The sequence below is a fragment of the Gopherus evgoodei genome, chromosome 21 (genome assembly GCF_007399415.2).
Source record: "Gopherus evgoodei ecotype Sinaloan lineage chromosome 21, rGopEvg1_v1.p, whole genome shotgun sequence".
Classification (NCBI taxonomy): domain Eukaryota; kingdom Metazoa; phylum Chordata; order Testudines; family Testudinidae; genus Gopherus; species Gopherus evgoodei.
The window spans coordinates 17,953,437-17,979,910 of NC_044342.1; the positions used below are offsets into that span (position 1 = coordinate 17,953,437).

Below are 26,474 nucleotides of genomic sequence, written 5' to 3' on the forward strand. Positions count from 1 at the left end.
CTACAGGTCTGGGAAAGATTGCCAGATTCTCAGTCTCTAAGCTTACTTACTCAACAGCCTCCCTGCACAGGTCTCCATCTGTGGCTAGTTTTGGTGGTGTATATTTTCTGTATGTGGACACAAGTCCAATAGACGATAGGTTGTGATGATTCAATAGAGAAGTAACCAAGCAGGCTCAATAAAGAGTGAAATGCTCCAGCCTGTGCTATGCAGGAACTCAGATTGATGACATGTTGAGCTCTTTTGTCCTGACCAAGTTATGACCAAGTTATTTAATTTGGTAACTATGCAGCAGTCCCATGCTTCCAGCTGGCTGATGGTCACTGACCAAGGTCTATTTGATGCTGGTTACTAATGAGTGGTGTACCTGTATTCTTTGAACCACTGAGGCTCTGAATACAAGTGTTATCTTTATGAGATTTGGTATTTCCATATGATGTCACTGGGGAATGCAGTAAAATGAAGAGGGTAAGAGTCTGGGATTTAGGCCCAGATTTTACCCACTAACAAAAATCCACAAAATCTCCATTGACTTTGCTAGAGTGGCTCCAGATTTACAGCAGTGTAACTGACAGTAATTATCTTTTCATTCACTGTATAAACTCTGGCAATCTCTGTGAAGATCATTCTTCCAACTGCAAAATTAAAACGTGTCCCCTTATTTCAATGCATATCACTCTAGTAAAGAACCCACACATCAAAGTACTTTGAAATGTATGGATTGACAATACTTATTTAATTATTAAGGTTGAAATTTTCAAAGCCATTTTCAGATATTCATTGTTTGCAAAAGAAAAATGGTCTTGTTATAGGAGGGGAATTAATGTCAGGAGGTGTGAGATTTTTCAAAAGAGGCACAGCTCATTATGTGCCTAATTAATTTATAGACAGATTTGTAAAGGTATTTAGGGATATTCAAGAATTTTAAAAGCAACTACGCACACAACTCCCATATTATTAGGTGCCTAGGTGTTTTTAAAAATCCCACTAGGTGCCTAAATACCTTTACAAATCCAGCCCTTAGTTTTTTTTGACAACCCCAGCCATAATCTCTTTGACTCAGTTTCTCATTTGTAAAATAGGTGTATAAATATCACCTTCTTTCTCCCAACCTTTGCCTGTTTTGTCTACTTAGACTGTAAGAACTATGCATCTGCACAGTGCCTAGCGCATTATTAATATCAACCATATCTTGCTCTTACAGAGTATTTTCAACTAGTCAATCTCAATATGCATTACAGAGGAGATCAGTACTAGCCTCATTTTACAGATGAATGGAGACACAGAGAAGTAAAAGGACTTGCTGAAGCCACTGGCAAAGACAGGACTAGAGGCCATGTCTCCTCATTCCCAAGCATTTGCTCTGGCCACTGGCCCAGTGTCTAGGCACTGCTATTAAACACATAATACATAGTTGTTATTATTATTAACTGTCACACCATCTCCAGGAGAAATTAGGGAGGAGAGCACTGAATCTAGTTGCCATTTGCTCTGTGCTGCCCATCCACCAATGAACTCCAGACATCCCTGGTGAGATGACTTGTATTTCATCCCCATGCAGGTGGAGGGTCCAGAAGAAATGACAAGGGGGAATGACACAATTATAATGGAATTCACACTCCTGGGGCTCTTTCACCATCCTGAGCTGCAGCCCCTACTCTTCCTCGCCTTCCTCACTATCTACATCCTCATCCTGATGGGGAATGCTCTGGTTATCCTCGTCACTGTGTCTGACCCTGTCCTCCGCACCCCCATGTACTTCTTTCTCTGGAACTCGGCCTTTCTGGACATCTGCTACACCTTGGTCATCATCCCCAAGATGCTGGCCAACCTTCTCTTGGAGAAGAAAACCATCTCTTTCTCTGGCTGTGCCACCTAGATGTACTTCTTCCTATTCTTAGGCACCGCAGTGTGTTACCTCCTGGCTGTCATATCTTATGACCGCTATGTAGCCATCTGCAACCCTTTGCACTACCCAGTCCTCATGAGCAGGAGGCTCTGCCTCCTGCTGGTCTCAGGATGCTGGGTCACCGGCAGGTCTGTGTCCCTTGGGCAAACAGCTCTGATATTCAGCGTGCCCTTCTGTGGCTCGAACGTCATCAATCACTTCTTCTGCGATGTGCCGCCACTGGTGAAGCTGCTGTGCCCAGACTCCCATATAAATGAGGTGACAAAAGTTCTAATGAATATCCTGGTCATCATCATCCCCTTCACGCTCATCCTGGCCTCCTACATTTGCATTGTCACTGCCATCCTCAGGATCCCATCGCTGGATGGGAAACGGAAGGCCATCCACACGTGTTCCTCTCACCTGGTCTCTGTTTCCCTGTTCTACGGCAGTGCTGTCTTTAGGTACTTGAGACCCAACTCTGGTTACATGTCTGGCCTGGATAAACTGCTCTCTCTGCTCTACACAGTGGCACCTGCCCTGCTGAATCCTGTCATCTACAGCCTGAGAAACCAGCGGGTGAAAGCAGCACTGAGAAAAAGGTGGACCGACACACAGCTTCTCAAAGCATGTGAATGTGTTTCATTGTGAGCCACTGGGGATTACAGGCCCTAGTCCGCTCTTGGTTATGCTTGTATAAATCAGGAGTAACGTCAATGGTCCTGATTCTCCTCTGCCTCTAGTGTAAATTAGGAGTAATTTCACTGGCTTCAATGTATCCGATTCTCCTCTAGCTTATCCCGGTGTAAATCTAGAGTAACTTCATTAAATACAAATCGACTTGCACACCAGTGCAAATCAAGAGAGACTTCTTTTCAAGGCAATGGAATAATGCCAGTGTAAACCTGGAGCAACTCCATTAATTTCAATTGAGTTACTTTATTTTAAATCAGAGAAGGTTTTTTTTTTCCCCAAGCCAGTGGATTGTAAATGAGGAGTAACTCCAATGAAGTCACTGAGCATTAGTGTAAATATGATGTAATAGAAATGGAGCCTATGTTTATTCTCAGAGTGAATAGGTTTTATATTTACTTATCATTGAAATAAATTCTATTCTTAGTTACACTCATGTGAAACCAAAGTATTTCCATTGTCATCCATGGCTTACTCTGGATTTACGCCAGCGTCAATGAGAACAGAATCTGGCGAGGAACAAAGATTAATGATCTGAAGCCCTCTCACTTACATTTTATACCATTGCAAACTTCATCGACATCAGTTGACTTATTCTTGGTTTACAATTAATGAGATCAGAATCAGGCCCAAAGTTATGGAGCCTGATTCTGGCCTCAAAAATGCTTAAATATAGAGATTTACACTGTTGCGGTGGCCATTTCGGTCCCAGGTTATTAGAGCGACACAATGGGTGAGGTGATATATTTTATTGGACCACCTTCTGTTGGTGAGAGACACCAGCTATTGAGCTGACACAGAGCTCTTCTTCATGTCTGAGCACTGTTAAATTTGGTTGCCTTTTTCTTCATTTTATGGAGTTTCCATTACAGATGACAAAATTTGATATCTTCCATTGTTGAGCACAGTATTGTTGCAGTCGTGTTGGTCCCAGGATATCAGAGAGATAAGGTGGGTGAGGTAACAGCTTCATTCTCTTCTTCAGGTCTCTGTAAGCTTGAAAGCCTTTCTCTTTCACCAACAGCAATTGGTCCAATAATATGGAATCTTATTTATGATCAGGTGATAATTACACTGGCAGTTTAAAGGGATTGCAAATGAAGGGTACTTCTATTTTATGGCCCCTTTCTACTGCTAGACAGGTGTAAAGGAGATTTATTGCGCAAATAATAACTTGGCCCAGAGTAACTCAGTTAAACTCAGTAGGTGAAATTCTGCTTCCTCTTTGACCAGTGGTCACCAGTTGGTCTTTTGTGATTGACTGGTTGATCATAGAGGAGCTCCCCATCAATTGTGATCTCTGGCAGCACAACAGGGCTGCTGCTAAGACAGGCTCCCAGAAGAGGCCAGTGTGGCCCCACAGCCCCGGGGTAGGGGTACAGGGGGTCTCCTTTCGTACACTGCTCCTGCCTGAAAGTATGCCCCCACAGCTCCCATTGGCTGGGAATGGGGAGCTGTGGCCAATGGGATCTATGGGGATAGTGCTTGCAGAAAGGGGCAGCGAGCAAAGCCACGTGCCCCCCGCCCAGGGGCTGCAGGGCATGTTGGCCCCTTCCAGGAGCAGCAGGGGACTAGGGTAGGTAGGGAGCCTGCCTAAGCAGCAGCCACGCTACACTGCTGCCCAGGAGCCACCAGAGGTAAGTGCTGCCCGGTGGGAGGCTGCATCCCAACCTCCAGCCCTGAGCCCCCTCCTGGAACCACAACCCATGCCCCTTTCTGAACTCCAACCCCCTCCTGCATCACAACTCTCTGGTACAGCATGGAGCCCCCTCCTGCACCCAAACTCCCTCCCAGAGCTTGCACCCTTCATCTCCTCCTGCACCCCAACCACCTGCCCCAAGCTCAGCCCAGAACCCCCTCCCACACTGCAAACCCCTTGGCCACAGCCCAGAGCCCACATTGCCTCCCAAACCCCAAATCCCTACCCCAGCACAGTGAAAGTGAGTGATGATGGGAGAGAGCAGGGGATGGAGTGAGCGGGGGATGGAGTGAGAGGGGTGGGGCTTTTGGGAAGGGGAGGAGTATATTCTGGGTTGCTCTTAAATTCAAAACGTGATCTTGTATGTAAAAAGGTTGGAGACCACTGTCTTAGACCAATGTAAGCCAGGTGTAACTCCATTGATGTAGTGCAAAACCAATGTAACTGGGTGGCAGGGGGGTGGGAGAGGGACAATAGGAACACAAATCCGGGTATGAACAGGACCTGACCCAGTTCAATATTCTGAAGAGCTAAGAGTCTAAAAACTTGTAACCCATGAGAAGTATTTGATAAAAACAATAAAATGTATCTTTTATCCTCTGTTGCCTCTTTTTAAAATTAATTTAAATAGCCAAATATTTCCTTGATATCTTCTTGATGTGAAGAGCTATACATGTGGGATTGTCAGAAGACCTAAGGATGCTGAGAGCGAAATCCACACTGAAATTTAGAAATCCCAGTCTAAGGGCCAGCTAGCATGAACAGTTATTTTTGCATCTCGAGTGGTACAGAGCTTGGTTTTTGAATGTCCCAGCTGGTGGCCTAAAATAGAGATATCTCAGCATATTAAATAAGCATGATGCTGTGTGATACAGGTTGAATTCACAGAGAACTCAGATATTTTAATCTGACTGATGATGGGATTTTCAAAAGCGTCCAAAGGACTTTAGGAGCACACGTCTCATTGAAAGTCAATGGGATTTGTGCACCTAAATTGCTTAGGTCTAGATTTACAAAGGTATCCTTAGATTGTAAAGTCAGAACGGATCAACGTGCTCATATAGCCTGACCCCCTGTATAACACAGGCCACAGAACATCATTGAATTAATTCCTGTTTGAAGTAGAGCAGATCTTTTAGTGGGGAAAGTTATCCAATCTTGATTTTAAAATGTCAAGTGATGTCGACTGGCAATTGTTGGTGACTGAAAAAAAATTCAACTCTTCAATAAACAATCAAAAGGTTTTGGGAGAAAGCAGACACTGTCCATGAAAATTTTGTCTTTATTCAAAAATCCAACTTTCTAACAAAAGAAAAATGTTAATGGAAAACTTTTGAACATTTTGAAATCAAGGACTTCTCAGTGTAATTAGGCTTGGCAAAATTAGGTGTTTATTTTTTGTGATATTGACAGATAATATTCATGTGTATTTTATGCATTTTTTCCACTTTGTATCAATTTAAATTAATAGTTATGCAAATGCATGGACTTTAATAATTTTTTCCTATTTTTTATTGATTTACAGTTTCATTTTTGCAGAAAATCATTGGGGGGGGCAGACAATAATGGGTGAGGGTCCAACCATAATTATGTAATGACAACAGAGACAGATTCAAAAATATAAGGCTTTATAACCATTAAAACACAATTGTCAACATCACATCTCAAAATATACAAAGCGAATAGCCTTAAATCAAACTCTAATAAGATTTTAAGCAGTATTTCTCCTATTTTGCCTAGCTGTACATTTTTATGATCATTGATGGAGATATTTTTATTTTGGTTTGTGTGTGTGTACGGTGAAATCAACTTTTACTTAAACTTTCCAAGCCGAAATACAATATGTGCTCAGATATGATGTTGAGAGGGCCACGCAAGTGCATTGTCCCATTCTCTTCCCATTGAAGTCAGTGACCTTTAGCCAGTGGGGGCATCATAAGGCCGTCAAAATACCCCTTTATGAGGTCCTTCTGTGTCTGTTCATCTCTGAATTGTTCTCGTAGCTTGGGAAATGGCTGAGCACCAGCTGCTTGGCCTCTAGTACATTTTCAACTTGTGGTTATGTGTCCTTCATTCGGGACGGGCCCGTGGTTCTGGTGTTGAGAGTAGCTGATGGAGGCCAAGCAAGAAACATTTTTTGTGCTTGAGCCAAAGCTCATTAAGGTCAACAGTAGTTTCTCCATTGATTTCATATGTCTTTGGATCACCTCCTTTATCTGGTCACAGTTTGTCAATGATTCACAGCTAGTTAAAGTGACTAAAAGTTCACAATGGGAAAAGATTAGTGCCGGTCAATTTTTTCCCCTTGATACACCATTGCCAGGCTTTCCCATAATGCACTGCCTCCCTCCAAGAGGGAGCCCACAATCCATGATGCAATCCAACCTGGGAGCCTACAGAGGACAATGAGTCTGAGTCACTCTACATACACCTCTAGTGAGGTGTTGCAGCAGCATTTCCAAATCAAAACATGTTTTGGTTTTGGCTGAAGTATTTCAGGTTTTGGCAAGCAATATATATTTTTTCAGTTCCTTTGAAAATCTCAACAATGGGGCCAGATTCTGTCATCTTTACACACACTGTGAAATCTCTTGGCAGTTTTCTCTAGAAAAATCCCTTATCAAAAGTTTTCCATTGGGAAATCCCTGTTTTCCCGTGAGAAAATTATTCGAGGGAGAAAAAAAAGAGGTTTTTTATTTGTTTTGTTTCCCTCACCCCCCCCCCACTTTTCCCACTCTTCCTTGCTGTTTTCAAAGTGAAAACAGATGAGAAATAAGAAAATGTGAGAAACCGGCAGAAGTGTAGAAAGTGATACTTTTGAAGTCAAATGCTGAAAGTCACGCTTCAACTATTTTCCAACTGGCAAATTGTTGGGAAACAGACAGATGTGTAAGAAAGTAGGTTTTTTTCCCCTCCATAGTCTGACTGTTTTCTAGTTTTTGCCAGCTGAGACAAAGTGAGAAATTGGGGGAAAGTGAGGGGAACACCCACAGTTGTTAATTTAAAAGAAATCAGTTTTCATTAAACTTTATTTTCCAATGACAAAATTTTCATCAAAAATTTTTGACCAGCTTTATTTTTGATTTGAAGAGTCACAGTGCCTTTCTAATTTTACAAAAATAGCAAAGCCTCCTTAAATGCAGTAGAAAATCTTGGTGCCTGAGTACAATTTTTTCAGTTAATCTCCGGAGTGCCTCTGTCACCTCCTTGTTCCGCAAGCTGTAGATAATGGGGTTTAGCATGGGGGTCACGACAGAGTACAGCAGAGCAATGAGTTTGTCACTATTCGGCGAGTGGCTGGATTTGGGTTTCAGGTACATGGTGCAGGCTGTCCCATAGAACAGACTCACCACCAGGAGGTGCGAGGAGCAGGTGGAGAAGGTTTTCTGCCTGCCCTCAGCTGAAGGCATCTTCAGGATGGTTGAGATGATAAGAACGTAGGAAGCAAGGATGAGTATGAATGGCAGCAGGACAAAGAAGAGGGCAATCAGGAGAATGGCGATTTCAGTCCTGTGGGTGTCCCCACAGGCCAGTTTCATCACTGGGGGGACATCACAGAAGAAATGGTTGATTTCATTAGAGCCACAGAAAGGTAGGGTGAATATGGCCGCAATGTGACCCATTAACACCAGGAGGTTGGTGAGCCAGGAAGCAGCCGCAAGCCCTGTATAGACTCTCCTGTTCATAAGGACTGGGTAACGCAGTGGGTGGCATATAGCAATGTATCGGTCATAGGCCATCACAGCAAGGAGGTAACATTCCGTCCCTCCTAGGAAGAGGAGGAAATACATCTGTGTTGCACAGCCGAGGAAGGAGATGGTTCTATCTTCTGAGAGGAGGTTGGCCAGTATCTTGGGCAGGGTGACCGAGGTGTAAGAGAACTCCAGGAAGGACAAGTTCCGGAGGAAGAAATACATGGGGGTGTGAAGGGCAGTGTCGGCCAAAGTGACAAAGATAATGAGAAGGTTCCCAGTCAGAGCAATGAGATAACAAGACAGAAACACCACAAATAGCCCCCAGTTCAGCTCAGGGTAGTCAGCAAATCCCAAGAGGATGAAATGGGACACTGAGGTATGATTCCCAGTGGTCATTCCTCTGATACGCTCAGTCCTGAGGAAAAAAAACTAAATAAATAAAGACATGAGGCTGCATGAGGTGCAGGTTTCTCACTCTTTTCAATTATGCATAGTAAATGAAGATCCTGAATACTGTTTAACCGAGAAATTGTCCTACCTCAAATTTTATCCCCTGCAGCTAGCATCAGACCAGATACTGGTGTCCTTACTTATACTGAATAGTACTTTTCTCCAACACAAGGAATAAGTGAGAAAATAATAAAATTGTTGGAATTTACCAGTGCAATCCTCCACACAAATTAATGTTCATTTCCTAGAGTGTATTTTCCCCTCTCTAATGTCTATGGTTCTGTGATAAAAGCATCTAACTGAAAAACAAAGCCAAGCAGCTGAATACTCATAAATTCATGTGTCCATAGATTTTAAGTCCAGAAAAATAATTATGTTCATCAAGTGTAACCTCTTGCATAACAGGCCATATAATTATACCCAGTAATTCCTGCATTGAGCCCATAGCTTTTGGATGACCTAGAGCATATCAATTTGAAAGACATTTTTCTGGATTTTGAACTCCAAGTCATGGAGAATCCACCACATCTATAAGGAAGTTGTTGCAATGGTTAATTACCGTCCACAGTTAAAATTTAATGTCTAATTTCCAGGTGGAACTTTTTTTTTTATCTCACCTTCCAGCCATTGGATTTGGTTATAACTTTATCTGCTAGATTAAAGAGACCTGTAGCATCTTCTCTTCATATAGACAATAATCAAGTCACCTCTTGGACAAAGTGTCTTGAGGAATGACTTGGCTTGCACAATCTATTCATAGTCTTTTCCCCGCCCTTTTGCATGGGCTGGTAACCACAACTGTTGTCTTATTCAGTGACTGCAAGTGTGGCTAGCTCATGTCTGGGGGAAGAAAGAAGAGGAACTCTCTTTAGCCTTCCCTCCTTCCACAGCTATGAAGGGATCAAAAGCAACTGGCTCTATATATACACTCCTTACGTATCTACCTCGGACTGAGAGGAAACAGAGGTACATCAAGGTAAATGAGGGGACCAAGAGTCTGATCCTTTAAGCCTGTGTGCAAGTGTCAGTGGCTGCTGTCGGAAGACAGGATACTGGGCCAGATGGACAATTAGCCTGGCCCTGTATGGCTGTTCTTATGTTCTTAAGTGGGTCACTTTAGTCATTTGACTTCAATGGGACGATTAATGTGAGTGAAGTAAAGGATTGGCTCTCAATGTCGTACAAATAAAGTATGACCCAGGGTCTTCTGTGTTTTGCTCCAGCCATCCACTCAGTTACATGTCCCCAGTCTTCAGTGCATTTATCCTCCCAACCCCGTGGTGGCACAGGGAAGGGCTATTGTTCTCATGTCTCAGAAGAGGCACTAGGCACCTAAACCCAGTGGTGAACTGGAGCCGGTTCACATGAACTGGTTGTTAAATTTTGAAGCGGTTTTAGAACCACTTGTTAACTGGCTTCCCTGCCAGGGAAGCTTTGATGGGCCCTGGCCGGGAACAATGTAATTCCTCCTCCAGGGACACCAGGGGGCGCTGCGCTGCGGAGCCATGTGGGCTGCCTCCTGGCCCTGTTGCTGCTGCTGCTGCTCCTTGGACCTCTGGCCCTGGGGCTCCCCAGCTGCTCTGCTGGCCTGCGCTGCGTCCTGCTGCTCGGGCTACTGTCCCTGTGTGAGTACCCATCACGCTGCGCACAGCCACCCCCCTGCTGCACCCCCTGCCTGCACCTCCTGCCCGCAGCCACCCCCTGCCCGCAGCCACCCCCTGCTGCACCCCCTGCCTGCACCCACCCCCTGCTGCACCCTCTGCCTGCACCTCCTGCCCGCAGCCACCCCCTGCCCGCAGCCACCTGCCTGCACCCCCTGCCCGCAGCCACCCCCCTGCCTGCACTCACCCCCTGCTGCACCCACCTGCCTGCACCCCCTGCCCACAGCCACCCCTGCTGCACCCCCTGCCCGCACCCCCTGCCCGCAGCCTCCCCCTGCCCACAGCCACCCCCTGCTGCACCCCCTGCCCACAGCCACCCCCCTGCCTGCACCCACCCCCTGCTGCACCCACCTGTCTGCATCCCCTGCCCACAGCCACCCCCTGCTGCATCCCCTGCCTGCACCCACCCCCCTGCCTGCAACCCCTGCCCACAGCCAGCCCCTGCTGGAGCCCCTGCCTACAGCCACCCCCTGCTGCCTCCCCCTGCCATACGCCCTACCCACAGCTAGCTCCAACCCAAGCCAGACCATGTCGCACCCCCTGCCTCCAGCTAACCCTGCCCCACGCCCCTGTCTACAGCCAGCCACATGTCCACTGGTGCCCTTGCAGTTCTCAGGGCAGGAACCCTGCATACCTGCTTCAATGAGGACCCACACGTGCACACCCTAGGGTGACCAGACAGCAAATGTGAAAAATCAAGATGGGGGTGGTGGGTAATAGGATCCTATATAAGAAAAAGACCCAAAAATCGAGACTGTCCCTATAAAATCGGGACATCTGCTCACCCTACCACACCCCCAGGGAGTGGTGGGAACCCACACATGTGAAATGGAGATCCTTTCTAGTTCAGGCCCATCTTTTAAAAAAAGAGCTTTAGGTAGGGTTAACATACATCTGTATTTTCCTGGAGATGTCAGGCTTTTTGGTTCTTAAATCGCCATCCAGGTGGAATTTTTTAAAAAAATTCCTCCTGGGAAAATGCAGACGAATGGTAACCTTATTGGTACAAAAAAATACATACTGTGGCACATCCCTTAAATCAGAACTTTTTATAGGGAACTGGTTGTTCAGATTTTAGCAGCTCATCACTGCCTAAACCCATTTAAAAACCTGTCCCTTAGTCTCTGTGTGCCTCAAAGATCCAAATATGGGCTCATTTTGGATTTTCAGCAGTTCCTGAGCAGGTTAGACACCCATCTCCTAGTGCAACCAATGGGAGTTTGGTACCTAATCTTTTTAGGCATATTTGAAAATCCAATTATACCTATTGGCATCATTAGGAGCCTAAGTACCTTGCAAAAATCAGGCTGTAATGCACCAGGCCAAGGTCACACAGGGAAACTGTGATAGCAGAGTGTACTGAATCCATGTCCCACAGTGTCAAGCCAGAGTTCTAACCACTGGATTGTCCTTCCTCCTCTTTTAAGCAAAAGTGACCAAGCTTCTATTTTTTTTAAAAAAATCATTTTGTTTTGTGGAAAGCAAACACATTCTGCGGGAAATGGTTGGTAGTGGGGTTTTTGCTTTTTTTTTAATTTGAAATCACAATTTTCCATTGAAAAAAAGTTTTGATGGAAAATTTTTGATCTCCCCTACCCAACATATCTAACAAGTAGGAAGTAAAATCAGAGGCACAATAAAAGTGATAGTTTAGAATCTGAACACATTAATACTTCTTTGTAAGTCAAGAGTAGTTGTAAATCAGTCAACTGAAGAGAAAGGAGTTGCAGCAGTGTAAATCTGAAGTATTCAAGGTAGCAAAGTAATAGCAGTGTTCATCTTGAGTAACTGTACTAGTGTTAATGAAGATATCAAAGATTAACACTGCTGTAACTCAGAACAGAATTTGGCATGCCCAGAATATTCCTTTTCACCTCCACAGGAGAGGAACCTGATACTAGAATTGTTTAAAGCCCTCTTGAAATGTAAACTTACCTCACCTTCTTCTGGAGCATATAGCCTGGCCTCTTTGCAGCTTCCAAATGTCTGTGAGCAGTCTGAGGAGATGCACAGAGTGAGCAGATGTTTTTAAGTTCTCTTCAGTGCCCCACCAGGACCTCAAGCATGTCAAACTATGAACCTAGCACAGAACCCACAGTAACACCAATATGCTTCTTGGTACATTATACAGATGGTCAATCTGTCTCTCCCCATATCGATCTATCTACCCACCCAGACCTGAAGAAGGGCTCTGTGTGGCTTGAAAACTTGTCTCTTTCACCAACTTAAGCTGGTCCACTAAAAGATATCACCTCACCCACCTTGACTCTCTAATATACTGAGACCAGCACCACTTTACCATCTATCTTCATATACCAGCTCTTTATCTCTCTTTCTCCTTCTCATTTATCAACATGGTATCTTGGCACCCACAGGTCAGGCACCAAATTATATGAGATTGGCCTATAGAATTTCTAGTCAAGTATTCTTTGGGCCTTGAGGGGTTATAGGGAAGGAGACAACCCAGGTGTCTACTTGACCACTGAAGACAGAAGCCATGGTGAACTCCACCTCCAGTATCCACATGGGCAAGGTGGGGCATGCAGAACTATTTACTCCAAACCAGCTCATACAATATGTTCATGTGGAGGAACCTGGCTGTCTCCTCCATGTTACCTAGTTCAGATATTCACACCTATCTAAGAGAGGTCACATTCTGCACCTACTTTGTACCAGGCAGACTCTGTCCACACTTCACACTGAAGGGAATGGGGTGCATTCTGTTTTGCACAGCTGTATTAAAAAGCCGAGTTTGGTTTGCTGTGGTAATGTCATTTTGATAAACAGAGTTATGGCTGAAAAAATTCTTCTCTCCCACCCTCTCTTCCTCTATATATTCTTTCTTTGTTTAGAATGTCAACGATAAAGATGCAGCTGGAGGTTGTGTGTGTGGTGTGTTTGAATATTCTGTGCTCAATGTTCAACTGGTTCTCACTGGTGTAGCTTCATTCACTGTAATGAAAGAACCATCTGGTTCACTGACTCCAGAGGAGCTCTGGCAGATGCATGCCAGCTGGGGGTCTGGTCCATTAATTCCAGTGAAGCTACACTGGTTTTTACCAGCTCAGGTTCTGGCCTCAGACCAAGTATATGGCTTGCATCTTCTCATTCACAATAATGTAAATCATTAGAAACTTTAGAGAAGTCATTGGAGTTACACTGGTCAAAAAAACAGTGGAAGCAGGTTGATCATTTCAGCCTCTCATGATTATGATTATAAAGATGAGAGAAAGTGCAGATTTTCACACTATTTCAAAATATATTTGAAATAATAACAATTTAATATGGAATTATGATTTAGACTCTATATCAGTAATTTCAGGGAAGAAAAATTACAGGTACATTATAATGATCCCCCCAAAAAGCATTGCAAACTAAGTAAATTACACTAGGAAATTAAGATTATATTTAAAAGGAATCCAAATATATAAAGGCACGGAAATGCAGTTATAACACCCAAATAACTTTAACTCTGATGTGTAGTTGTCCTGCATGAATCAAGTTCTTATTCTTATCCTTTATCCTTGATTTTATTTACAAGTGTTATCTGATCGCCTATCTGCACCTTTTAAAATCTGTTCCTGGGGTTTCCAAAGACTGCTGATGTGAGTTAGCTACCTGGGTAAATATTTTCAGAATGGATGCCGTAAATTTTTTAAGACAATCAGTTTTTAGCAGATCCCCACCAGTGATTTCAATGAGAAAATTGCTGCTTCTCATATACCAGCTACATAATAAATAATAATAATAAATTAATTAATAAATAATAACAAAAACATGCTGTGGCCCAATTTTTGAGCCCAATTGTAACCATCAGTGCTTAGGAATAATTTTACATGTATAGGGCATAATCCAACAAACTATAGGTAATTGGGACATGTTTTACTAAAAGAAATAATCCAACAGGTATAATGGCACAGCTACACTGCAAAATTAGAGGTGTTCTTAATTCAAGTTAGCTAACCTTTGTTAGCTAACTTGGTTTAACATAGTAGTCAAAATCTGGCAACTTGGCTTGTAACTTGGGTTAATGGTTTGAGTCCAACTGAAGGTTCCTCTGTAGGCTTTAACATGTGCACCTAACCTGAGTTAGGAGTCAAGTTGCTGGGTCTTCACTGCTGTTTTAATCCAAGTTAGCTAACATGGTTTAGCTAACCTGAGTTGTGAACACCCCCAATTTTGCAGTGTAGAGACATACCTTTAAGGTATGTTTAGACTGGAGATGGAGGAGTACTTTCCAACTTTGACAAAGCTAGTGAGTTGTAAATAGCTACCCATCCTGAGTACAATCCCAGCTAATAGCCAAGGTAGATGTTCAGGGCCACCCATGCAGCTGCCACTACATTGCTATTTTTATCACACTAGCTCAGTCAAAGCTAGCATGAGTCCTTCTGCCCAAACTGGAAATTTTACCTGCTGCTCAAGTGTAGACACACCCGAAGTGTTGCAGAATTGAACTTTTCACATGTTCCTAGAAATAGTGCCACAGTATTAACTAATGGGAAGAAGGCAATTAACTGCAGAGTGGTACTTACTGAAATATCAGGTTACTGGCACATAGCTATTGAATGCTTTTGAAACTCACTGCAAACCAGAGATTCCATGCCTATATCTGGAACATCTTCATTGACTCCAAAGTGTGCCTGTGTTAATCTGGCAGGATGACAGTGTTTTATTCATCTGCTCTGTTCTCCTTTGGGAAATGGTCTCCCAAGCATTTCATTCTAGGACTAGTAATTAACAGAATAGGCAGTCCCATGATTATTTTGCTTTGGTGTGGTGTGCTGGTGCCATCCGATGGCACAGTGTGTCTTTTTATTCATTGCTAATGATTAGTGATTGTCACAAAGTGAATGAGAGCTAAAAGTAATGAGTCTTTTGTTGCTGTATCTGAATTGGTGGAGATGAGATAAGAACAGACTTCAAACCACATTGCAAACTGAGATCAGATTGGAAATATGGGGAGAAGGGATGGGAGGTTACTTCTCACTGGGCATGATTTGTCTCTCATTTACACCAGTTATAAATCAGTGTAACTCCTACTCCAGCCCTGTTTCACCACTCCAGCAGTGCAAAGCGCCCATTAAACCAGTTTAATCAGCCTGCTGTGTATTCCCCCTGCATAGGATGAAAGCCAGACCTTGGTGTAGGGGAAACTGGAGACAGCTGGTTTGTCCAGGAGTGTTTTTAACCCCCCAATGATCCCTTGTTAATGGAATGGCCCCTTGACCCCATAAGCACATTGGTGCAACTTAGAGCAGCCTTGGGGGTACTCTAAGAGGAAACAAGGCCTGAATAAACCTCCAAGTTGGCTCAAAAAACAGCCACAAAAACATCTTGCAGCTATCTTTCCTTCCTCCCACAAAGGCACCAGTGTTATGCAAAGCATAGCATGGACGCAGAAGATAAACTAGGCCATTGACTTTAGCAGATTTAGCCTAATTCCAAACCAGAGCAACTGAGAAACAGCACCATTGCCTTCAGTTGAGTTATTGTTGATTTACTTTGGGATGAGCATAAAAGCCTTTCAATGTTAACTAAGTTGTTTCTGATTCATGCTCAAGCGAGTGGAAGAAGATTCAGGTCCATTGATTCCATTATAGTTACTCCTGATTCACGCTGAGGCCTTGGCTACACTGGCGCTTTACAGCGCTGCAACTTTCTCGCTCAGGGGTGTGAAAAAGCACCCCCCTCAGCACTGCAAGATACAGCGCTGTAAAGCACCAGTGTAAACAGTGCCGCGGCGCTGGGAGCACGGCTCCCAGAGCTGCAAGCTAATCCCCATGAGGAGGTGGAGTATGTGCAGCGCTGGGAGAGCTCTCTCCCAGCGCTGGCGCTGAGACCACACTCACACGTCAAAGCGCTGCCACGGTAGCGCTCCCGCGGCAACGCTTTGAAGTTTCGAGTGTAGCCAAGCCCTAAGGTGACTGAGTCCAGAATCAGACTCCAGGATTCTGAGTTATCCCTGATTTACATTAAAGTGAGAAACAGCAGACCCAGGCCCATTTACTGCAATAGAGTTACTCCTGATTTACACTGGGACGAGCAAGAGGGAAATTAGCACCTCTGACCCCAGTAGTATTACCCTGGTTTACAATGGAGGTATTGCTTGACCAGACCCTCAATCCATTCTGATGAATGCATGAAGAATGCTGCCTTGCCTCATGTGTCTTGAAGCCCAGGAAAACATCCCAAAGCAGTCAAATTGTAGGGTTGTTGAGCTGTGGAGTTTTGCTCTGGGTTTAGGCCAACCTACCAAAGGCCAGGACTACTAAGAGCAATGGGAACTCAGAACAGTCAGATTCTTTCAGTATTGGGCCCTTTGTTTGCAGCTGTGGAAAACATTTTCTCTTTGCTAGGAAGCAGACAGTTGCCATTTCCTTCTTTGACCATGTGGTCCTCCTGATGTATAAAATTGGTTCCAGAGAGTACATTGGGAAAGGGGACTTAGGAAAGATACTTATTCCTTCTGAGACTCTGTGGTGGTGTTTGTGTTTTGTTTGGATAGAAGGTAAACATATGATCTCAAAACATAAACCTAGGCTGGTCCAAATGTTCTATGGTAGATCGTGTATAGCCTTAACTCTGCCCCCTTGCATAGTACAACACCTGCAGCTTTAACTCTGTCCTCTGTATGCTAGGGCATGCCCAATCTTAACTTTGGTTGGAGCAAGTGGTTTGGCATGTCCTGCCTTGCCCATATGAATCGTTTTTAATCATTGGCTATGATTGATTGCCACAAAATGAATGAAATCAGAATTCAGCTAGTTTTCTGTGAGCTGTTAGGGATTAGACAAGAACAGACCCCAAACTCTGCTGCTGGTCAGTGTGGAAATTTGAAAAATAAACGTGTTGTTTTACTTGGCCTTATTCTCTTCTCATTTAACACACTTTAGAACAATCTAATTACTCCCTTGCTCCTGATTTACATCAGTATGAAGGAGAACGGCCTCAACATTACAGTCTCATTGCGCTAGAACTCACATGCAGGAAGAGACATTCACAGGCCTCCAGAGCTAAAAATCAAAAGATGCAAAACTGACAAAGATCATGTGTGGGGGAAACACAGGCCCAGACAGGGAGAAGGAGCTTCCCAAAGTCACCCAACTGGTGAATAGTAGAGCCAAAAATGGAACCGTTTGTCTTACCCACTAGACACATGGCATCATCTGTCTACCTATCCATTGAAAATGAAGACACTGATAGGCAGCATGAACCAGTGGGCAAGATACTAGAGTTCTATTCCAAGCTCTGCCATGGTCTCCCTGCTATGCAATTACATAAGATGGTTTACTGCCTATATACCTACCCCCAGATCTGCCTGAGAGGGGTATGTAATGTTGGCAGCAACACCAATAGATTCCTTTTACTTACATTCAAAGTTTAAATGCAGCTGCATTGTGGCCACAGGTGCACTGAGGTCAGGGGAAGGCTATCACTCTTTGTAACTCATTTAAAAAAAAAAAATCTCGGTCCTTAACAGAAAGTGATTTCATCTGATGATGTAACTGTAAATCTCACAACAAAAGATAAACTACCTGAGAAAAGTTGCAAGGTTAGGTCCTTAAAATTCAAAAAATGACCAAGCTACACACTACACTGCTCTCCTGTCCAAATTAGCATTTGCAGCCTGTTGGAAACAGTTTCCCTGATAAGTATATTAAGGTTTGTCGTGACTCAGTTTCCACACAGATATTTCTTTATTGGTCCAAAAGCCACTCCGTGTGGATTACATGCAAATACAAATACAAGCCTAGGCAGACATATGATAGTTATAAGTAGCAGTAAAATAGTTATAAGCCTTGACCAAAGGCTCATAACCAGATCAGACAATACCTTCCTATCGTGATGGGACTCCAGAGAGGTAAGGAAAAATTCTGACAAAGAAACCTCCAGTAAACCTTGTCTTTTACATGCTATAACAGTGGTTTTCAAACTCAGGTATGCCAGCTCTCATCAGGGGATACAGGAGAAAAATCCCAAAATGGCAGAAAATTATCCCTTACGGGCCTTTTTCTGTGTTTTCACAGGTATATTATGACCCTATCTCAAATGGTGGCATGCAGTAGATGACATTATTTGGAAAGGGGTATGCAGCCTGAAAAGTCTGAAACCACTGCGCTATAATAAACAAGCAGTGTGGTTGTTGGTCCTTGGACCTTAGCTAAGGCCAGGGGAGGCAACTAGGGCTGAACTCTGTCCTCTGCCTGGGTCAATACAAGCTTAATGTCTGGGCCTCTCTCTTCAAGGTTTTCTTCTTACCTTATTTTGCCATTATCATAAACAGATGGTTGAGGGTTAATGTCTCTTTTACCTGTAAAGGGTTAAGAAGCTCAGTGAACCTGGCTAACACCTGACCAGAGACCAATGGAGGGACAAGATACTTTCAAATCTTGGTGGAGGGAAGTCTTTGAGCTGTTTGTTTTGTTCATTGTTCGTTCTTGGGGCTAAGAGGGACCAGACGTACACCCAGGTTTTCTCCAATCTTTCTGAATCAGTCTCTCATGTTTCAAAATAGTAAGTAATAGCAGGAAAGGCGGATTAGTCTTATGTTTGTTTTCTTAACTTGTAAATGTGTCTTTTGCTGGAAGGATTTTTACCTCTGTTTGCTGTAACTTTGAATCTCAGGCTAAGGGCGGGGAGGTCCCTCTAGGCTATATGAATCTGAATACCCCGTAAAACATTTTCCATCCTGATTTTACAGAGATAATTTTTACCTTTTCTTTCTTTAATTAAAAGCTTTCTTTTTTAAGAACCTGATTGATTTTTTTCCTTGTTTTAAGACCCAAGGGGATTGGGTCTGAACTCACCAGGGATTGGTGGGGAGAAAAGGAGGGGGGAAGGTTAATTCCTCTTTGTTTTAAGATCCAAGGAGTTTGGATCAGCGTAGCCTCTCAGGGTAATCCAGGGAGGGGAAAGTCTGGGGGGAAAAAGAGGTGGGGGAAGGCTAATTTCTCCTTGTGTTCAGATCCAAGGGGTTGGGTCTTGGGTTCCCCATGGAAGGTTTTGGGGAAACAGGAAGTGTGCCAAACACTATATTTTTGGCTGGTGGCAGCGTACCAAATTTAAGCTGGTAATTAAGCTTAAAAGTGATCATTCAGGTCCCCACTTTTTGGACGCTAAAGTTCAAAGTGGGGAAAAAACCTTGACATGGTGGCACAGCAGTGGGATTGTGTTTAAAAACCAAAAGCCAGTAGGATTTTTTTTCTCTCCTTTCTAGCTGCTTGGAAAGCGGCCTGAGGGCAGAGGTGTTAAGTTTTTTTAACAAGGGTCTTTGTTAAGAGGAGACTTCTAGCTGTGAGCCAGCAGCCGGCAGGCAAAAGGCATTTACAAGTGAATTGTTTTCTTTCTTTCTATCTCTCGGGTATAGCTAGTTAGAAAATCTCTGTTAACCAAGCAGCCTGAGCTGCAGAGGGGTGCGAGCAGCACAAGAAAGCAGAAAAATGAGTGTGAAGAAAGCAACTAAACAGGAGCTGACAAGGCTGGAAGCAGAGGAGAAAGCCAAAGCAGCTGACCACAGGAGAGAGATGGAGAGGAGAGAAAGAGAAGAGAAAGCCCTAGAGGCTGCCCACAGGAGAGCTATGGAGATGAAACAAAAAGAAATGGAAGAGAGGGAAAGAGAGAGAAAGCATGAACTGGACTTAGCACAGGCTAGGCCGGATGTGCTACCAGCCAACCCTAACAACCCTTCTCCAGGTACTGTTTCCCATCCCAGAAAATTCCCCACCTGCAAGGCAGGTGATGATACTGAGGCCTTCTTAGAAAATTTTGAAAGGATCTGCCATGGGTACAACATCTCTACAGACCAGTACATGATAGAGCTGAGGTCACAGCTCAGTGGACCCTTAGCAGAGGTGGCAGCTGAAATGCCTAAGGAACACATGAACGATTATGAACTTTTTCAAACCAAGGCCAGAATCAGAATGGGGCTAACACCTGAGCATGCCTGTCGGTGGTTCAGAGCCCTAAGATGGAAACCAGATGTGTCATTCACCCGACACGCCTACCACATTGGAAAGAATTGGGATGCCTGGATATCAGGAGCAAATGTTAAATCTCTGGACGAGCTGTCCCTCCTAAAGCAAATGGAACAGTTCTTAGAGGGTGTTCCTGAGGAAATAGAAAGGTTCATGCTAGATGGGAAACCCAGAACTGTAATCGAGGCGGGGGAGATTGGAGCCAGATGGGTCAAAGTGGCAGAAAAGAAAAAAAACTACTAGCAAGGGGAGTGAATATCAGAAGGGGCAAACCCAAATTAAACCCTATCGCTGAGGGCAACCCAAGACCCCACCTATAACCCAAGGAAAGCCCCAGACACCCTATTGTCCCACCTCACCAGTCTCCAGCAACCCACTTCGGCCCAGTGACCAGTAGCTGGATGATACTTTAAATGTAATGAACTGGGACATATAAAGTCCAACTGCCCCAAGGACCCCAACCGAGTACAGTTCATTACACCACCATCATACCAAAGATCCCCAGGCCCAGATGCCTCTCAAATACCCTCAGAGTGAAGGGAAACTTTGAGAGTGGGCGGAAAGAAAGTTATCGCATGGAGAGACACGGAGGCAGAAGTGTCAGCTATCCACCAATCCTTAGTAGACCCCAAATTCATCAACCCAGAGGCCCAAGTGACAATTTACCCCTTCATGTCAAAATCTGTAGACTTGCCTACAGCTGAACTACCTGTTCAGTACAAAGGCTGGTCAGGAATGTGGACTTTTGCAGTCTATGACAATTATCCTATCCCCATGCTACTGGGGGAAGACTTGGCCAACCAGGTGAAGCAGGCCAAGAGAGCGGGAATGGTTACATGCAGCCAAGCGAGGCAAGCTTCCAGACCCATTCCTGTTCCTGAGCCATCCACAAGGACCCTGTCTGTGTTACCAGAGACCAAGACAAAGGTGGTGGACCCGGATCCCCTGCGAATGACTGCAACAGCCATAGTGTGTCCAGTCCCAGAACCGGAACTGGAAAAGCAACCAGCACCAGAACCGTAGCCAGCACTGATGCCAGCGCTGGCAAACCCATCTCCAACCCCAACGCCAGAGGGCACCAGCGGGCCTGAACTGGCAGAAGCAGCAGACATCCCTACCCAAGAGGCTCAGCCAGAGCCTGAAATATCGCATAGTGCACCAGCAGAAAGCGGTTCACCATCAGCGAAAACAACCCCATCACCTACATCGCTTCCGGAGGGACCAAGCCCAAGTCCACAGTCTAAGGAGGAACTGGTGTCTCCAGCCTCAAGAGAACAGTTCCAGACTGAGCAGGAAGCAGATGACAACCTTCCAAAAGCTTGAGTGGCGGCACAGAGCACCCCACCGCCTCTCAGCTCTTCTAACCGATCCCGGTTTGTTGTAGAACAAGGATTTTATACAAGGAGACTCTTTCTAGTGGACACCAGGAAGATTGACATCCTCAAAAACAGTTGGTAGTTCCAATTAAGTACCGGGGAAAGCTCTTAAGCCTAGCCCATGATCATCCCAGTGGCCATTCTGGGGTGAACAGAACCAAAGACAGGTTGAAGAAGTCCTTCCACTGGGAGGGGATGGACAAGGACGTTGCTAAATATGTCCGATCTTGTGAGGTATGCCAACAAGTGGAAAAGCCCCAAGACCAGGTCTAAGCCTCTCTCCAGCCACTCCCCATAATTGAGGTCCCATTTCAGCGAGTAGCTGTGGATATTCTGGGTCCTTTCCCAAAAAAGACCCCCAGAGGAAAGCAGTACATACTGACTTTCATGAACTTTGCTACCCGATGGCCGGAAGCAGTAGCTCTAAGCAACACCAGGGCTAAAATTAACAAACATTTTTGCCAGGGTAGGTTGGCCATCCGATATCCTTACAGATTCAGGAACTAATTTCCTGGCAGGGACCATGAAAGATCTGTGGGAAGCTCATGGGGTGAATCACTTGATTCCCACCCCTTACCACCATAAAACGAATGGCCTAGTGGAGAGGTTTAGTGGAACTTTGGGGACCAGGATGAAATTTAATAGTGAAAAGTGCAAGGTCAGGCACTTAGGGATTAATAATAAGAACTTTAGATATAGATTGAGGATGCATCAGTTGGAAGCAACAGTGGAGGAGAAGGACCTTGGGGTATTGGTAGATAAATATATCAGAGGGATTAATATTAGGGAGGGAGAGGAATTATTTAAGCTTAGTACCAATGTAGATACAAGAACGAATGGGTATAAACTGGACACTAGGAAGTTTAGACTTGAAATTAGACGAAGGTTTTTAACCATTAGAGGAGTGAAGTTCTGGAACAGCCTTCCAAGGGGAGTACTGGGGGCAAAAGACATATCTGGCTTTAAGATTAAGCTTGATAAGTTTATGGAAGGGATGGTATGATGGGAGAGCCTAATTTTGGCAATTGATCTTTGATTATCGCCAGATAAGTATGCCCAGTGGTTGGTGATGGGATGTTGGATGGGATGGGATCTGAGTTACTGCAGAGAATTCTTTTCTGAATGCTGGCTGATAAGTCTTGCCCACATGCTCAGGGTTTAGCTGATCGCCATATTTGGGATCGGGAGGGAATTTTCCTCCAGGGCAGATTGGCAGAGGCCCTGGAAGTTTTTCGCCTTCTCCTGCAGCGTGGGGCATGGGACACTTGCTGGTGGATTCTCTGCAGCTTGAGGTCTTCAAACCACAATTTGAAGACTTTAATAACTCAGGCATAGGTTAGGGGGTTGTTATAGAACTGGATGGGTAGGGTTCTGTGGCCTGCTTTGTGCAGGGGGTCGGACTAGATGATCACATTGGTCCCTTCTGACCCTAGAATCTATGAATCTATGATACGTAAATTCATAAATAGGCACTCCAATGATTGGGACCTAGTGTTGCAGCAGTTGCTTTTTGCCTGCAGGGCTGTACCACATCCCAGTTTAGGGTTTTCACCGTTTGAACTTGTGTATGGCCATGAAGTTAAGGGGCCATTACAGTTGGTGAAGCAGCAATGGGGAGGGGTTTACGCCTTCTCCAGGAACTAACATTCTAGACTTTGTAAGCAACCTACAAAGCACCCTCCGACACTCTTTAGCCCTTGCTAAAGAAAACCTAAAGGATGCTCAGGAAGAGCAAAAGGCCTGGTATGATAAACATACCAGAGAGCGTTCCTTCAAAGTAGGAGACCAGGTTATGGTCTTGAAGGCGCATCAGGCCCATAAGATGGAAGCATCATGGGAAGGGCCATTCACGGTCCAAGAGTGCCTAGGAGCTGTTAACTATCTCATAGCATTCCCCACCTCCACCCTAAAGCCTAAAGTGTACCATGTTAATTCTCTCAAGCCCTTTTATTCCAGAGACTTAAAGGTTTGTCAGTTTAAAGCCCAGGAGAAGATGACGCTGAGTGGACTGAAGGTGTCTACTATGAAGAAAAGAGTGACGGTGGCATGGAAGAGGTGACCCTCTCCACAACCTTGGAATGTCTGCAGCGGCAACAGATCAAGAAGCTGTGCACTACCTTCGCCCCATTGTTCTCAGCCACCCCAGGACGGACTGAACGGGCATACCACTCCATTGACACAGGTAATGCTCACCCAATCAGAACCCCACCACCTACCGGGTGTCTCCTCATGCCCAAGTTGCTATAGAACGGGAGATCCAAAACATGCTACAGATGGGTATAATCCCCTCCTCTACCAGTGCATGGGCATCTCCAGTGGTTCTAGTACCCAAACCAGATGGGGAAATATGCTTTTGCGTGGACTACCGTAAGATAAATGCTGTAACTCATCCCAACAACTATCCAATGCCACACACCAATGAGCTATTGGAGAAATTGGGACATGCCCAGTTCATCTCTGCAATAGACTTAACCAAGGGGTACGGGCAAGTACCGCTAGATGAACCCGCCAAAGAAAGGTCAGCCTTCATCACCTATGCAGGGCTGTATGAATTTAATGTGCTTCCTTTCGGGCTGCGAAATGCACCCGCCATCTTCCAAAGACTTCTAGATGGTCTCTTAGCAGGATTGGGAGAATATGCAGTTGCCTACCTCGATGAGGTGGCCATTTTTTCTGATTCATGGACAGAACACCTGGAACACCTGGAAAAAGTATTTGAGAGCATCAGGCAGGCAGGACTAACTGTTAAGGCTAAAAAGTGTCAAATAGGCTAAAACAGAGTGACTTACCTGGGACACCAGGTGGGTCAAGGAACAATAAACCCCCTACAGACCAAGGTGGATGCTATCCAAAAGTGGCCTGTTCCAAAGTCAAAGAAACAGGTCCAATCCTTCTTAGGCGTGGCCGGATATTAGAGGCGATTTGTACCACACTACAGCCAAATCGCTGCCCCACTAACAGACCTGACCAAAAAGACCCAGCCGAATGCAGTTAAGTGGACTGATGAGTGTCAGAAGGCCTTTACTCAGCTTAAGACGACACTCATGTCTGACCCTGTGCTAAGGGCCCCAGACTTTGACAAACCATTTCTAGTAACCACAGATGCATCTGAGCATGATATAGGAGCAGTTTTAATGCAGGAAGGACCGGATCAAAACTTCCATCCTATCGTGTTTCTCAGCAAGAAACTGTCTGAGAGGGAAAGCCACTGGTCAATCAGTGGAAAAGAATGCTATACCATTGTGTATGCCCTGGAAAAGCTAAGCCCATACGTTTGGGGATGGCGGTTCCAGCTACAAACCAACCATGCTGCACTAAAGTGGCTTCATAGTGCCAAGAGAAACAACAAAAAACTTCTTCAATGGAGTTTAGCTCTCCAAGATTTTGATTTTGAAATTCAACACATTTCAGGCGCTTCTAACAAAGTAGCTGATGCACTCTCCTGTGAAAGTTTCCCAGAATCAACTGGTTAAAAATTGTCCTTAAAATGTGAAGAGTCTTGTAGTTTACACAATTAGTAGTATATGTAAAAGGTGCATGTGTTTTATTAATCTGTTTACTCTAAAGTTCTAGGAAGAAATCACAGCCAGTGTGATTCCACACTGTCTGAGGTTTGGGGGGCATGTTAAGGGTTAATGTCTCTTTTACCTGTAAAGGGTTAAGAAGCTCAGTGAACCTGGCTGACACCTGACCAGAGGACCAATGGGGGGACAAGATACTTTCAAATCTTGGTGGAGGGAAGTCTTTGTTTGTGCTGTTTGTTTTGTTTGTTGTTCACTCTTGGGGCTAAGAGGGACCAGACGTGCACCCAGGTTTTCTCCAATCTTTCTGAATCAGTCTCTCATGTTTCAAAATAGTAAGTAATAGCCAGGAAAGGCAGATTAGTCTTATGTTTGTTTTCTTAACTTGTAAATGTGTCTTTTGCTGGAAGGATTTTTACCTCTGTTTGCTGTAACTTTGAATCTCAGGCTAAGGGCAGGGAGGTCCCTCTAGGCTATATGAATCTGAATACCCCGTAAAACATTTTCCATCCTGATTTTACAGAGATAATTTTTACCTTTTCTTTCTTTAATTAAAAGCTTTCTTTTTTAAGAACCTGATTGATTTTTTTCCTTGTTTTAAGACCCAAGGGGATTGGGTCTGAACTCACCAGGGATTGGTGGGGGGAAAAGAAGGGGGGGAAGGTTAATTCCTCTTTGTTTTAAGATCCAAAGAGTTTGGATCAGTGTAGCCTCTCAGGGTAACCCAGGGAGGGGAAAGTCTGGGGGGAAAAAGAGGTGGGGGAAGGCTAATTTCTCCTTGTGTTCAGATCCAAGGGATTTGGGTCTTGGGTTCCCCAGGGAAGGTTTTAGGGGAACAGGAAGTGTGCCATACACTATATTTTTGGCTAGTGGCAGCGTACCAAATTTAAGCTGGTAATTAAGCTTAAAAATGATTATGCAGGTCCCCACTTTTTGGAGGCTAAAGTTCAAAGTGAGGAAAAAACCTTGACAGCCATATTTCTTCCCAGCCCCTGGACTGAGCAGTTCTTTTTAATTAAACCATAAAGAATTAACCATTGACTGCATCAGGTACCCAGTCAATCATATTTTCTTAATTTTGATTCCCTCAAACCAAACGTTGAATAAGATAATGCTGTTTAACACTGTCACTGCTTGTTTAACACAAATAACCTTTGCCTTGTCTCATCAGCTCAGGTTTGTTTGGTCACGTGCTTTTTGGGCTTGTTGCGTATGCTAACATCCAAACTCACTTTGAAGCTGTAATTCACTCAGGCCCCACATAGATCTATATGCCTACACAGCCTTAACTCTGCCTCCTTGTGGGACGCAGCATTTGAATATAATTTTTGGGTAGCAACTGCTTTGCATTCAGTTGTGATCTCTGTGAATGCATCTTTTAATGTGAAAGCATTATAACCAACCCCATGGCTGGGCATGGCCTGCTAGACCAGTCCCTATCTCTAGCATTGGGCGTATCATGGGATTGGAGGCAGGTGGTAGAGTTAATCCAAGCACTCAGCTCTTCTGACTGT

The 26,474-nt window shown here is 44.5% G+C and overlaps 1 protein-coding gene and 1 pseudogene across 1 annotated transcript; one reads left to right on the forward strand and one right to left on the reverse strand.

The window, feature by feature from the left end:
- Nucleotides 1–1,579: 1,579 nt before the first annotated feature.
- LOC115638166 lies at nucleotides 1,580–2,539 on the forward strand (annotated as a pseudogene).
- Nucleotides 2,540–7,372: 4,833 nt separating this feature from the next.
- On the reverse strand, nucleotides 7,373–8,371 carry LOC115638167 (olfactory receptor 10A5-like). Its single transcript, XM_030539734.1, has one exon. The coding sequence runs from the start codon at nucleotides 8,369–8,371 to the stop codon at nucleotides 7,373–7,375; it is 999 nt and encodes a 332-aa protein (XP_030395594.1).
- Nucleotides 8,372–26,474: the final 18,103 nt, after the last annotated feature.